General features: G+C 47.1%; 1 protein-coding gene across 9 annotated transcripts; it reads left to right on the top strand.

The window, feature by feature from the left end:
* The first annotated feature begins 415 nt into the window (after nucleotides 1-415).
* LOC128343370 (zinc finger protein with KRAB and SCAN domains 7-like) lies at nucleotides 416-13,608 on the top strand. 9 transcript variants are annotated; one of them, XM_053292345.1, is made up of 7 exons: nucleotides 427-531; nucleotides 2,385-2,719; nucleotides 7,953-8,382; nucleotides 9,365-9,497; nucleotides 9,796-9,884; nucleotides 10,320-10,446; nucleotides 11,877-13,608. In XM_053292345.1, exons 3-7 carry the CDS (start codon nucleotides 8,056-8,058, stop codon nucleotides 12,662-12,664), a joined length of 1,464 nt encoding a protein of 487 aa, XP_053148320.1. In that variant the 5' UTR covers nucleotides 427-531; nucleotides 2,385-2,719; nucleotides 7,953-8,055; the 3' UTR covers nucleotides 12,665-13,608. The 9 variants fall into 9 exon arrangements, with proteins under 9 accessions (XP_053148314.1, XP_053148320.1, XP_053148311.1 ...); XM_053292336.1 differs by having other exon boundaries at nucleotides 7,953-8,472; XM_053292337.1 differs by having other exon boundaries at nucleotides 7,914-8,472.
* Nucleotides 13,609-14,719: the final 1,111 nt, after the last annotated feature.

Raw genomic sequence — 14,719 nt, 5'->3', positions numbered from 1 at the left:
TGAAGCAATTCTGAGGGGATTCAGAAGGCTGAGGCAGAAAGTTTTCCTAGCAGGATCCTGAGAGCAGCCTGGGTTAAGGCCTATTGACTTTTTAAATTTTTTTACATAATGTATTAAATTTTAACACAAAAGCAGCTTTTGATAGAAGAGCAAAATCCCAAATACCACCCCCCTCTGAGGGGCATAGATATCTGAGCATTCCCTATGCCCAGTTTTTAATGCAACTAAAATGAGTGCCACAGCGAATACAAACTTAGCTTGAAGGACCCTTATTACCCAGTGTAGTGATCAGCCACCCCTTAAAGAGTTAACCGGAAGTGAACCCTGTCCTGACTGACAGGCTGGTGAACTCCATGGCTCAGCCAATCAGCACACCAGGTGGGTGGGACCTAGAGAGCAGATGGGAGGAAGGAGAGTTTCTTTGTTAGAAGAAACTGGATGGGGGTGCAGAAGAACATATGTGGCCAGGGAGGATGGTTACAGGTCTTGGAAGATAGAGCTGCAGGGGCTTGAATTTTCAACCAGGGTTTGGTGAGTTCAAGAAAAGGAAGCCTGGGTTTTGGGAAGTTTAGTCTAAAGGAAAGTTTGTTTAGTCAGATTTTACATTAGACTTTGTTTCTTTGGTGTGTGCTTTGCATATCCCTGATATGGTTCTTATATTGTTTACCTGTAATGTGATTGTTTACCTGTAATGTAATGTGAGCCAGTGTGGTATAGAGGCTAGAGTGCTGGACTAGGACTGGGGAGACCCGAGTTCAAATCCCCATTCATCGATGAATCCCCATTCAGCTGGGTGACTGGGCCAGTCACTCTCTCTCAGCCTAACTTACTTCACAGGGTTGTTGTTTAAGGAGAAACCTAAGTATGTAGTACACTGCTCTGGGCTCCTTGGCGGAAGTGCGGGATATAAAATGTAAAATAAATAAATAAAATAAATAATTAGGGAACGCTAGCCTTCACCCATCCGGCCAGGGTGTTGTAAAAGACTCGGTAAACTTTTCAGCAACTACCGGTTTTCTCACCATGTGTAGGGTTGCACGTGGAGCATTTTTGTATACTTTTCCAATAGCAAAAGAGAAAGTTTTCCCTGGGATTCCACCCCAAGCCTAGGGGAGTTCAAGCTCTGTCATTAGGTGGGTGGTGGCAGCACCCTTTAGAACTTAACAAAAATTACAGGAAGGTTTTAGGAGAAGCCTGAGCCAGAAAGCTTAGCAAGGATGATTCAGCATTTTTCTTTCCCTCTGAGCTTGCTTTGAGACAAAGGCTTTAATTCGCTACACCCAGATTATATATGAGGAAGCCAATAACTAGTATTAAGATCTATGGATCAGCCCAAACAGGAGAGAGTGGTAAAGATCTGATTCCCAACACCATCCTGAAGGGATTTATTTGTGGGATATTTCTGGGAAGACAATCCTAAGTTTTGGACACTTGGTCTAAAGCAGATGATGTTATTATTATTTTACATTTTATATCCCACTCTTCCTCCAAGGAGCCCAGAGTGCTGTACTACATACTTGAGTTTCTCCTCACAACAACCCTGTGAAGTAGGTTAGGCTGAGAGAGAAGTGACTGGCCCAGAGTCACCCAGCTAGTATCATGGCTGAATGGGGATTTGAACTCAGGTCTCCCGGTCCTAGTCCAGCACTCTAACCACTACACCACGCTGGCACTTTTAAAAATGAAACATTATATTAGGCTTAAAAAAAAAAAAGAGGGGGCAGACAGACAAAGGCAAAGTCTGGCTATGTTGAAGCTACAGGAGAGACTGTAAAAGTGTTTACTCATGCATGGGGCAAAAGTCATCAACTTAAATTTGCAGTGTCCACACTTCCTAGAGCACATGTGAAATTGCAAGCACCTTAACTCTCCTCTTATAACAAACGTTTTTGTATAGTTGAGTTTTCTACAGAGTGGCAGTGGCTTCAGACAGAGAAATTTCTTTCCAACTGCCAGGACTTGAACCTGGGGCCATCTGCATGTAAATCTAACTCCCTACCTTTGGCTGCCCCCATTCCCTTGCTTGGGCTTTTGATCTCTCCATACCTGTACTTTGTGTGCACCTGATCCTTTGGAGGAATTACACATAGGGGTGGATGCGTGGGTCTGTGTGGAGGTGGGGGCATCCAAAGTTGGGTCGTGGGTTATTTTTTCTGTTTTTCTTATTATTTAACAATTTTAGTTACTGATTTTCAAACTGTGTTGATTGCTTTGAATTGGTGGTTTTTAAAATTTCTGAAAGTTATGTAAACCGCCTGGAGATGTTTCATATCTGGCGCTTTACAAATCAAATAAATAAATAAATAACCCGTTGCTTTTCCGCTAGAAAAGAGCAGAGCAGGAGGAAACGACTCTGGAAATTCACCTCTCCCTCCATCTTTTAGCTGCCTGTCTAGGAATCTGGAAGCTCTGCTCTCCCTTTAACCCTTAAGAGTGTCTGCCCCAGCAAGCGAAGAGGGAGATTTCGCCTCCTTTTCCTCTTCCCCTTGCTAAAGCCAGCGAGGAAACATTTGGTTTTTGAGGGATCCCTCTAGAGGCTGAAAGAGGGACCGCCCGAGGGGAAAGTGGATCCATCCTGGGGGCTCCCGAGTCCCTCCTGCTGCTGCCGCCGCCGCCGCCACACTTTCCTTCTGACTTGCATTGCCTTCCCTGGAAGCCAGGCCCCCACGGGCACTTTGCATACATTGGATGCTTGGAGCTGCTGCTGCTGCTGCTGCAGGTGAGAAATGCAGGAGGGGAGAGCGGCGGCAGCAAGCGATCCTTGATCCTCTGGGCTGGGGCGACGAGGGGAGAGCGGGCCCCTGCCCACGTGGGGGACACCCACGGCGTGGCCTCCCTCTTCCTGGCCATGCACGCTCAGACACTCGCGCCCCACCACTTCCTCCTTGCCCTCTCCGGGCTAGCACCTGGCACCACCGCCCGCTCCTCAGCCTAGCTATGGACAGGCCAGGGCATGGGCCTGGGGGAGCTTGCTTGGTCGCCTCCGCAGGGAATGGACGGGAGACCTCCGTGGACATGGAGGCGGGGGGGGCTGGGCTCTTATAGCCCCGCCCCTGCTGCCCGAGGCCCCTCCCTGCAAAGGAGAAAGATGAAAGCACGTGGTTGCGGCAGCCCGGGGGCGCTTTCTTGCGGGAGGGCGGGAATGGATTCTTCATGCAGAGGCAAAGACGGGTGGGCGGGCAGGCCACCCTTCCTGAGGGCTCCGGAGCGGCTGCATCCTCGGACTGCTCTGCTCTTCTCCCCGTTTGTTACCTCTTTCCTCCAGGGAGACTGCTAGGTTAGTCCCCGCCCGCCCCTTCTTCGCTAATTCCACTTTTGAAGCCTTCAAAGGAATTGAAAATTATATTCGTTTTTTGGAAACCATTAAGGACCAGAACAATCCGTGTTCCATATCATGGCTTGGTTTCGTTTGTCAGCCCTGTCAAGAAGAAAGCCCTGTCTTTCTTTTCAAATTTCCCTTCTGTTTTCAATCAGTTCTTGCAGTAGGCTTGCCATCTCATGAATGGGGTGGGGGCAGTTACTAATAGTATCTCACCCCACAGCCTTTCTTTGGGGGAGAAATAACTTGCTTGCCACACAGTTAAAAAAAACAAAATCCAGGATGGTGGGGTGGGGGGGGGGTCATCCTTTCAGGGGATTACCAAGCCCCCTCTCCAGTGTGGCCACCCTCCAGCCCTACATTGAATTCTGTTGCCTTCCCCTCCCCTTTGCACACAAAAGGGAAGGGAGGAAGCCTTGCAGAGTAACTTAAGAATACACAGCAGAGTTGGAGATAAAACAATTAGGTTTGTATTTATTTGCAAAAATAACAAAAGAATAATCTCCCGCCTAGGAGAAAACAGAGGTATTTCTTTACAGCTCAAACTGGTTGAAACAGTTGTGAGGATGGGCAAAGGACTGAATTCAAAAGTTCAACCAACCAGTCAGCAAACTAGACTCCTCCCCTTGGCCCAACCACACAAATACACATAGACATAAATACTATATAGAAAAGAGCACAGGGCAACGTATACAATGGAACTCACCTCTACCACCACCCCATTTTATATTTTTTTTTAACATTTATATCCGGCTCTTCCTCTGAGGAGCTCAAAGGTACATGGTTATTTTTATCCTCACAATAACCCTGTGAGGTAGGTTAGGCTGAAATCATGGTTGAAAAAAACAGAAATCATGGTTGAATGGGGATTTGAACTCGAGTCTTTCCGGTCCTAGTCCAGCACTCCTTCTCACTGTCTTTGCTCTCTAATTAGCAAGTCCTAATGCGACTCGCAAGATCTCATTGGTTGATTTCTTGGCAAGGGTTTTATGAGAGTGTCCGCTATCATTTCTTCTGATGCACAGTACTTCACATAAGCCAAGTTCTTTTCTTATAAGTTCCTCACAAAATGATATTTTGTGTAACTATGTTTGGTTCTATTGTGGATTTCTCACTCTGTGTAAGGAAAATACAACTTTGGTTCTTCTCATTCATTATGGCTGGCTTTGCTTCATCTATTTAAAAAGTCTTCAAGAAGCCTATGAAACCACACTTAGTGACACACTTGTACTACAGAAATGTATTCAGCCTCAGAGGAAAGAGCCACAATTGACTGTTTTCTGCTCATCCAAGTAATTATTCCTCCTCCAGAGAAGACGAATACATAGAATTCTCCATAGAAGAATGCATAGCTATCAGTTGATTTTCTGTCTTTTTTGTTTTCAGCCCAGTTTGCAGGTCCGTGGCAGCAATTGCAAATACAGGAGAGCCTTGTTATTCGCGGAATTGCGAATTGACATCTGTTTCCAGTATCCATGGACACTAATGGGTTAAAACTCTGATTCCTATGGGGCCCGAACGTGACCGTGGAGGTCACTTCCAGCCATCATTTTGTCTCTAGGAAGCCAGGAAGAGACAGGAGGAGCCATTTTGTGGTTCATTTCTTGGGGGGGGGGGATGGACCTTTCCTCACAATTTTTGTAGTTTGCGGGGGGGGGAGAATCCATCCTTTGGGGGGCATTCCTGAGCACACGGAGGACCAGTGGAGCATGCCAGAGTAAGTTCTGGCCCACTTGGGAACTGCTGAGGGATTTAAAAAACAGTTTCCCTCCATCCTGGAAACTAACCCCCCTTTCCCCATAGCCCTAATGCCTCGTTAGACCTAATGAACGGAACCCCCGCGAGTAGCGAAATTTTCTTGTATGCTGTTCCTTCGTAAGTATTGTTCAGTTATTTTCACTGAACTCCAGTCCTTTCGTTGGTGATTCCATCCTTCTACAGCACATAGCAAATGGGGCTACAATATCTGGTCTTGAGACGTTAAGTATGTCTCAGTTGCTTTCCAATTCCTATTCTGTATTTTTAATTATCCTCTAGAGGTTCACTGTCCTTTTACACAGGGCATAGTACTGTGCATTAGAAGAAATGATAGTGGACACTCTTATTTTATTTATTTATTTAGCACATTTTTATACCACCCTAACCCAAGGTCTCAGGGTTATTTATACATTTATATCCCGCTTTTTCCTCCGAGGAGCTCAGAGCGGTGTATATGGTTATGTTTATTCTCACAACAACCCTGTGAAGTAGATTAGGCTGAGAGATACATGACTGGCCCAGAGTCACCCAGTGAGTTTCATGGTTGAATGGGGATTCAAACTAGGGTCTTCCCGGTCCTAGTCCAGCACTCTAACCACTATGCTATGCTGGCTTTTATAAAACCCTTGCCAAGAAATCAATTTGGGATCTTGCAAGAAGCATTAGGACTTGTGGATTAGTGAACAAAGACAATGGGAAGGGAGGGAGGAAATGCTTCTTAGTAGGGTGCCCCCACAACCCACTGGGTAGACCCCTCCCTCATTACAGGATGACTGAAGGATCAACTCCCACTAAAGGGACTGGCCCTCCAGGCTGGTAAAGATTGCTGCCACCACCTACTCTCCTTTATGGTAGAGTCCTTTCTCCCCCTCCCCTTGGCTATCCTGGGCTGGGTAGAGTAGGAGACCCAGGCCACCCACCATCCAATTGAAATCAATAAAGGATTCTCACAGGGCAGGAGCAATTGGTGACCCCTAGGCTCCAAGGCTTGTTGACATGGTACTAGGGAGCTTCCCTCCCCTTCCTCACAGAGCATTCCAAACCACTCTTCTAAAGTAGAGCTTTTTAATTCCTTTTATGACGCACTTGATTTGCTGAGAAAAACAGAAGAGTTGGCAATAGGAGAAACAAATCAGTTTGCGAAGGCTATTGCCCAGTTGGAAGTAGTCCAGAACAATTTCCTAAGGAAGAAAGTCTCTAAGAACAGTTCCTGGTGAAATCTTGTTATTTACACTACATGGGTGGGAATCAATGAACTAAACTTCTCCCTGCCTCCGGTGGGGAGATTTAGTTCTTGGAGCAGAGAAAATAATAGAGATCAGCTCCTCGAATGGGATGCCAGTAGAAATGCTGTTGCGGTACAGCCATAAAAGTTCTAATTCTGGTACCACCATTATAAGAAATATAGAAGTTTCTCTGGTTAGTATTATCTGGTTAATATTACCAGTGTCTACTGAGGAAGGCTTTTACATCTTTTCATTTTCAGTCCTTGCCTTCAGCATATCTTGAAGGGAGATTTAGTAAACTCCCAGTAGAACAAAGAGCCAGCGTGGTGTAGTGTTTAGAGTTTTGGACTAGGACCGGGGAGACCTGAGTTCAAATCCCCATTCAGCCATGATACTAGCTGGGTGACTCTAGGCCAGTCACTTCTCTCTCAGCCTAATCTACTTCACAGGGTTGTTGTGAGGAGAAACTCAAGTATGTAGTACACTGCTCTGGGCTCCTTGGAGGAAGAGCGGGATATAAATGTAAAAATAATAATAACACAGCCTTCGTCCTTGTAGCTCTGGGCAAGTGCAGGACATCATCCACTACATCCTCTATTGCCCTATTTATGATGAGATCAGGGAATAAACATTGATGAGAGATAATCTTAAGGGGTCAGATGCAGAACGTTTGACTTACCTTCTTGAGGATGTGATTCCATACGTCAGCTGTCAAGTCACTATCTTTGCTATGCTTTCTTTTAAACTTAGAAAGAAATGTTTACGTTCTAAAATGTAGCACTGGTTTTAGCTCAACCTAACTGATAAAACTAATTGGTATGTTTATATTTCTTCTTTTATGTTATATTATATATGACCTGTGGTCACAACAATAAACGTATTACTTACTAAATCGGTTTGTAGGATACACAGGCACACTAGAAAGAAAAGGAAAACAACCTAAGGCAATGTCTGTCTGAGAACGTTTCCTACCACTGTGTAGGGATGTGCACGGAACCTGGTGGAGGAGGCTCAAAGGCAGGGGGGGTGCCACTTTAAGGGCAGGGGAGGGTTCACTTAACCCTCCCACCGCTTTTCCCCCTCTGGCGCTCTGGTTTTTCCACGTCCATGGGGTGGCAGCGTACCTCCCTGCTGCCCCATTGTCCAGAACGAAGCAGAAGTATCTGGCGCTCGGGTCACCCGCCGTTCAAACCAGTTCCGTGCACATCCCTACCACTGTGTTTTCTCAGATGGCAGTCCGTCCTTAAAGCATTTCTTACACTGCAGCTTTCTCAGTCCAGGCCTCCCAATGAGGACCTGGGAGAGAGCGTGTGATTCCAGCCTTTTCTGGCTCCTCTCTCTCTCTCTAGCTTCCAACAGACTGAACTACAAAACAGAAAGTAGCTCCAAATTTAACTGAGCTATTGTCCTCTCCTCCACAAAATAGAGGAGAAAACATCTTTCAAATTGGATTGGTCTCAGGTGGGACCTGGCTACCAGTCACAGGGTTCCTGTTGATTTCCAGGCCCCCATCACTTCCCAGCTACCAACTACAGTGAAGTTGAGAAATAAATGTATGTTGATTGGTGGTTCTCTCTGATTCACATAACTTTTTCCCCCTCTTTTTAAAGGTAAATTTAATTGCTTTTTTTTTTTTTTTTTTTTTTGAGAAAACCATAACTTGACAAAGAAAGACTGGCCATATGAGACTTAACTCCAACCATTAGATCTTCTGGGTACATTAGAAGTTTCACTGGAGCTCAAAGGGAAAAAATGGATTTTCAAAGCCCAATAAGAAATGGATCGGAGAAAGGAACAGAAAAAGACCTCCAAAGCATCCAGGCTAGGAGTGGCAAGGAATTCTGGGAAAGAATGGTGCAAAAGATCCATCAAGGAGACCCTACCAGCTCTGATGTTGAACACCAGAGACTCAGGCAGTTTCCGTACCAGGAGGCTGAAAGGCCCCGAGACATTTGCAGCAGACTCTACACCCTTTGCCATCAGTGGCTGAAGCCCGAAAAGCACACCAAAGCTCAGATGCTGGACCTGGTGATCCTGGAGCAGTTCCTGACTGTCCTGCCCCCAGAGATGGAGAGCTGGGTGAGAGAATGTGGAGTGGAGACCAGTTCCCAGGCAGTGGCCCTGGCAGAAGGTTTCCTCCTGAGCCAGGCAGAGGAGAAGAGGCAGGAGGTGAGCAGTAGGGACGTTTTATCCAGGTAGTCCCAGGGGGCTGACTACTTGCACGATAATGCCACCAGTTGCCAAGTAGGATCCTCCTGCAAGCAGAGCCAAAGTCCTTTTCCTCCCATTTGGCAGAAGTTCAGTGCTTACCATCAGCCGAGCTGCTGTACTATCGATGGAAACTGCAGAGAGAGCAAGGAATGCGTGCAGGAGCGACACCAGCTTCTCCTCTCCTGCCTCTTTCCTGGCTGGCATGCTTTACAAGAGAGTCTGGAATGCTCTCCTTTTTACTGCCAGGGCTGGATTCCTGTCCCAATCCACTGGTCCTCATGCACCTCCCTAAGCAAGCCAGGGCTGTGAGTGGTTGCAAGGAAGGAGACCCAAGTGCAAAGTTGTTGGGGACCACTGCCCCCTTGGCCACTGCCTGCCCAGTCCCCCTTCAGCCACTGCTGCTGGGAGGAGAGGGCCTCTGGCTCCACTCTCAGCAGGATCCTCTCCCTCTCAGGAAGTTCATCATCCCCTCCAAGTGTCTTGTGGTGCTGCCCCAAGGAGGGTTTTCTTGGCTTCTTGGGGCTCCTGCTATGGGATGCTCTCCAGAGATGCCAAACTGACGCTTGCTCTCATGTCTCTTTGGCATACAGGAAAAAACACCCCTTTTTATTTCCCCCAGCCCATTTAAAAGCATCAGCTGAGGATATTGTCCTTTAGCCCTCTACCTGAAGGACACTTTATCTTCTATTGCTTTATGTCTTCCTTCTTCTTAGTTTTCTATCATCTTTTTTCTTTTAATATCTTTGTAATGTCTGCCCTGAGGGGATTTGTACCAAAGTTGCATGATGTCAATATAAAACAAATAAATGCATCTATTCCCATTCTGAATCCCTCCTTTCTCCTCTTTTAGGCACTGGGTACGTTAGCCAAAGTGGCCACTGGTCCCCTGCAGGCAGAGAAGGCTCCATCAGACACCAGGCAGAGGCTGCTGTTCAGGGGGATCAAGCAGGAGGAAGAGGGGGATGGAGGAACCACCTCTCTGGGTAAGGATAATTGGGGTGTATTTCATCTTGGCCCTCTCCTGAAATCCTGGATTGCTTTTATGTTCCCTTTAAGCTTTAAACTTTTTGTGTAGAATACACTTTTCTCCAGCCTCATTTCCAGTGAGGAAATTACTGAAATTACTGTTTCCAGTAATTTCAGACTGTCACTCCAAAGTCCAAACCAAAACTTGGAAGTTTTCCAAAAAAACGCATTGTAGAGACAGATTGATTTCACTCCAGTCACCGAAATGCAAAATGCCTAAGAGCATGAAACGCATCTCCTTTCTTTCCCTCCCAGGCAGTGAAATGACCCTGGAGATTCCTTCTAGGCCTTCTCCTCTTGTTGGTGGAGTGGAAGGGGTTGCTGTGCAGTCACTGCAGGATCAGGTAGGAGAAGCATCATTGAAGGAAGCAGCAGGCCACACCTCTCTCTGGGCTGGAAACAATCTTTCTGTTTCCCTTTCCTTGGATCAAAGATATCCCCTTGGAAGACAAAAGTTACCACTGAAGAAACTTTGGAAGATCCTGCAGAGGAACATCCAGCCATTACTTTTCTGACAGTGGGGTTTACTGGGAGTTCAAAGTTTCCCCCCAAAACCAACACAAAAAGTAGATTTTTTTTACCCCGGATATAAATCAGGCTATACTCTGATTTGTAATGAAAAACTTAAATCATGTGAAGTTCTCCCTGATAGCTTTCAGGGTCTTTGGGGGTAAATTTTGCTGATATGTGAATGCTCACCTCCATTTCGGAGGAGATGCGAGCTAAGAGCCGGGTGTGAAAACCTTCCAGGTATAGAAACCGCTTTCTTCATCTTTCAGGGACCCGTGTCCTTTGAGGAGGTGGCTGTGTGTTTCTCCGAGGAGGAGTGGGCTCTGCTGGATCCTGGCCAAAGGGCTCTGCACAGGGAAGTCATGGAGGAGACTTCTGGGCATCTGGACTCGCTGGGTAAGGCTCTCTCTTTCCCTTAGCTGATGACTGTGGAAAACATGAATTGCTGCTATTGCAGGGCCGTGTGTTGTAAGGATGTCGTGGAAGATGTCAGGGGCAGGTCCAGGTCTCTTGGATATTCCCCTTAGTTAAAGGGGAAAAATGAGTCCCAACCTGAGCCATTACTGAAAATGGCAGTAAACCACTCCCACTCTCCTCTTCCTAATTGGCAGAAGTGCCAGCTCACTTCCACCTGTACCTGACAGCCCTGTTTCTGCTGCATTTGGTGGTGTCAGACAAGGTCCCAGAGGGAGCTTCCCTCCAGTTAGGGGTTCACTGGCCTGTAGTGGGGCTGAGAGATGCTTTTGGATTCCTCAGCTTGACTTCCTTCCTGGGACTATTTCAAAGCCAGGTGAGAAAAGATCATCCAATTCCTGGGAATAGACTGAGCCTTCTAGTCCCAGGCAGTCACCCCGGCTCTCCCGCTCCAGGCTCTGTTGCATATTGAAGGATAGGAGTTTAGAGATCTTTGCCACCTCTTCCTGGTCCTTGGTGTGGCTGTGATCAGGACAACAGTTTAGACAGGCTGACTTGGGCTCTCTGAAGATTTGTCTTAGTTAGAACTAGACTTTTATTTCTTTCCATTCCCAAACCTGACCACGTTTTTTGGTCAGAAGAAAGAGAAAGAGGACCTCCATTTGTTGAGGTCTCCAAGGAAGAAGAGAGATCAGCAGGTAGCTGGTTTGCTGTTTGCTGGGAAACATTCTCAGGAGCTTCAGGCAATGAGTTCCCCTGGCAAGCCTGTCTTCATCTCACCCCAGGAGTGGCTCCTCCTAAGGAGCTGGGGTCAGGGGCCCCAAAGGAGGTCCAGCTGCCTTTCCCTTCTTGGACCTCCGTTTACCCCTCTCTCTCCCATCCCGCCCCGCCCCGCCCTGGCATTAATGAGAGCCACATTGCCTGCAGACTGGCAATTGGTCAGGTAGAGCTGTGCAAACTGTTGAATCTTATGAATGGCCAGCCTGCAAGGCAGCACAGCTCTCATAAATGCTGTGGCAGGGCAGGATGGAGCTCTGAGAAGGAGAGGCGGTTCTTTCTCCCTTGGGGGTGCCCTTTAGGATGAGTCGCTCCTGTCTTGCATCCTTGAGACCTGTTGCAGGAGACAGCAAAAGAATCACTGCAGAGATTCTCCTAGTGAGGTAAGGGGGCAGGTTCAAATGAGGGGGGAAATGTATCCAAAGTGAAGGAAATGCCTATGCAGTACCACATCCTTTGGAGCATGTAGCTGGACTTAATACTAATCAACAGAGGCTGCTTAGTGCTTACCACATGGCAGGATTTGCCCCCGCCCCCGCCAAATCTCTGCCATTATACACTGCCATTAATTGGGCTTGTTTCCTCGATTGAGGCTTTGCTCCTCCCTCACCAAAATTTTCTTTTTATTTCTACAGGTAATCAGAGGAAGAACAGGAAAAAGGGGGAAGTGCCAAGAAGAAAAACTGAAGAAACAGAGGAGGAGACAGCAGCGTTTGAAATGACAGGCTTCTGTGCAATTCCAGTTGAAGATGAAGCTAGTAAAATTCCTCTAAGTGGAAACATCTTAACTAATAAACCACACCTTAGTGCACATCACACCATCCATATGAGAGTGAAAGCCTATCAATGCACAACGTGTGGAAACAGCTTCAGTGACCGGTCGAACCTTTATGAACACCAAAGAACCCACTCAGGAGAGAAACCATGCTTGGCGTGTGGTAAGAGCTTCAGTCACGGCAGTGCCCATGCTGTCCACCAGTGTGTCTGCAAACAAGAGTACAGACATGGCGGAAACGGCTTCAGTGCCACAGATAAGCTTGCTTCCCATCAAAGACGTCACACAGGAGAGAAATCCCATACATGCTCAGAGTGTGGAAAGAGCTTCAGTCGGAAGGGCAAGCTTTCTATCCATCAAAGAATCCACACAGGGGAGAAACCGTATACCTGTTCAGTGTGTGGGAAAAGGTTCAGAGATAGTTCAGCCCTTATAAAACATCATGTAATCCACACAGGGGAGAAACCGTATACGTGCTCAGAGTGTGGAAAGAGTTTCAGTCGGAAGGATATTCTTTTTGCCCATCAAAGAATCCACACAGGGGAGAAACCGTATGTGTGCTCAGAGTGTGGAAAGAATTTCAGGTACTACTCAAATCTTGCCTCCCATTGCAAAATCCACACAGGGGAGAAACCATCTAAATGCTAAGAGTACAGAAAGAGCTTCTTTCAGAGGAGAAATCTTAATTTTCACTGCTCAAATGAAGACATTCAGGATTATCTGCTTAATTATGTTTTAATGACTGACAGCCAGAGCCTTGGCTTCTTAGGATTACCCAGACAGCTCTCATGATGGTAATTGTCCCATCTGAAGGAAGGCGGGTGCACACGAGCTCCCTATGGAAGGAGAGCAGCCCTGGGATTTGGGCAGCAGGAGGAAGAGGCAACTGGTGTGGGGGGGGGTGCCAGCCAGGCCTGCCGGCAACCAACTGGAGGGAGGAGGCGGACCTGGGGGAGTGATGGGGGTGCGGGCACTGCCGTGAGCAGGGAAGCCACTCATGTTCTCTCCCCAAACTACACCCCTGAGCTACTATTAGGGGTAACCTTTTCCCCTCTTTTCACTACTACATCTTTTTTGTAGTCTAATTAGGGGCAGGTGACACATACCTGAACGACTTAGGTCTGGGTTACCTGAGCGAGTGCCTTTCTCCACAAGACCTCTACAAGATCCCCACCACTCATTAAGATCATCAAGAGGGGTCCGACTTCAGGTGCCACCAATTCATATGGTGGCGACCTGGCATCGGGGCCTCCTCTGTTGTCACTCGCTCCTAGGTTGTGGAACGTGTTCCTTCTGGATATAAGAGAATTATCTTCTTTGGGGACCTTTAGGAGCGCCTTAAAGACAGACACACACCCCTTATTTTTTTAGCCTGGCGCTTAATGATATCTCGTTTTAGTTTTAAATGTATGAATTTTAATCTGGTTTAAATGTTGTTGTTTTTTAATTTTAATTGTTTTGTTATATGTTTTTGATTTGAATGTCAACCGCCCTGAAGGGCACTTGGTGTAAGTCAGATGGATGAATGAATGCATTAATGACATACACTAGAGCAGGGGTGCACAACTCACACGTCCCAGTAGGCCAGGAAAGGGAAAAAAAGATTATGTATGGGGGGGCCCGAAATCAATTTTCAGTGCACTGAATATTGCAGTAACATTAATTTAAAAGATACATATTAAAGCAGTTACTAGTTAGTTGTAGGTCATTCCCTCCGTGCAGGGACCCACAGTTTTAACCAAGGATAGTGGCCAGAAAATAAGCCCTGCCCTTGCTCAGTTAGTGGGCACAAAATTTGGGGGCTCCTGCTGTTGCTGGTTACTTGGACCATCAAAAATGACCTTGCGGGCCAGATCTGACCCCCGGGCCTTATGTTGTACAGGGCTGCACTAGAGTGAGTGGCAGAAGAATTATTTTGCTCTTTCCTTAGTCACCTGTGCACCAGGGCATAAAGCAGATGTATCTTGTGCACAGACTTTACACATTCCTTATGCCTGGGCAAGCCCTAAGACCTCCCTGGTTTGTGCTGACAACCTGTTCAAAGACTATACAGAGAAGTACTGTGCAATTATTGACTGTGACAGAGTATGTAAATGCAGGGACAGAGATAAAGATAGGAGAGAAAATGATGTGACCAGCATCAAATATCTGCCCCGCCATCCACCCTACCAGCTTTGTCAGGTTCTCATTGATCTCATTCAAACAATGGCAGTGATTAGTTTTAGTGATGCTAGGCTAGCCAATATTCTAGTTTTGTTCTACTACTACATGGCCTTCATGTCTCAAAACAAAAGCCTATTAAATAGGGACGAGCCCGAAGCATTTTGGCACCTCTTTGGAGAGGCGCCAAAATGCTTCGGCTCCCTGGCGCTGAAACGTTTCGGCGCAGGGTTCCCTTAAGAGGAGGCAGGCAGGAGGCAACGCTCCTCTGCCCATCCTCCAAGCCCCCACCAGCCCGCTGCAGTGCTATTGCTACGGAAATACTTCCGTGCATCAGCAGCTTGTGCGCACGGCCCTCTAAAATGCTGCACCGTTGCGATGGGATGGGTCAGGTCCCTGGCATCCCTCGCATGGCATCGGCACATGCATCTATGCCATTTACATGCCGGGGACGTATCCCATTGCTGCGGCATTTTAGAGGGGCAAGTGGCACAAGCTGCTGCTTGCACGAAAGTCTTTCCGTAAAAATAATGCCACGGCAGG

The sequence above is a fragment of the Hemicordylus capensis genome, chromosome 2, assembly GCF_027244095.1.
Source record: "Hemicordylus capensis ecotype Gifberg chromosome 2, rHemCap1.1.pri, whole genome shotgun sequence".
NCBI lineage: Eukaryota > Metazoa > Chordata > Lepidosauria > Squamata > Cordylidae > Hemicordylus > Hemicordylus capensis.
The sequence above is the reverse complement of the archived record's forward strand: the minus strand, read 5'-3'. Positions and strand labels throughout refer to the sequence as shown.

Coding starts and splice junctions, on each gene's coding strand:
- LOC128343370 (XM_053292339.1), top strand. CDS start 8,056: ATGGATTTTCAAAGCCCAATAAGAAATGGATCGGAGAAAGGAACAGAA. Junction 9,885..10,319: donor TGCAGTCACTGCAGGATCAG/GTAGGAGAAGCA, acceptor TTCATCTTTCAG/GGACCCGTGTCCTTTGAGGA. Junction 10,447..11,876: donor TGGGCATCTGGACTCGCTGG/GTAAGGCTCTCT, acceptor TTATTTCTACAG/GTAATCAGAGGAAGAACAGG.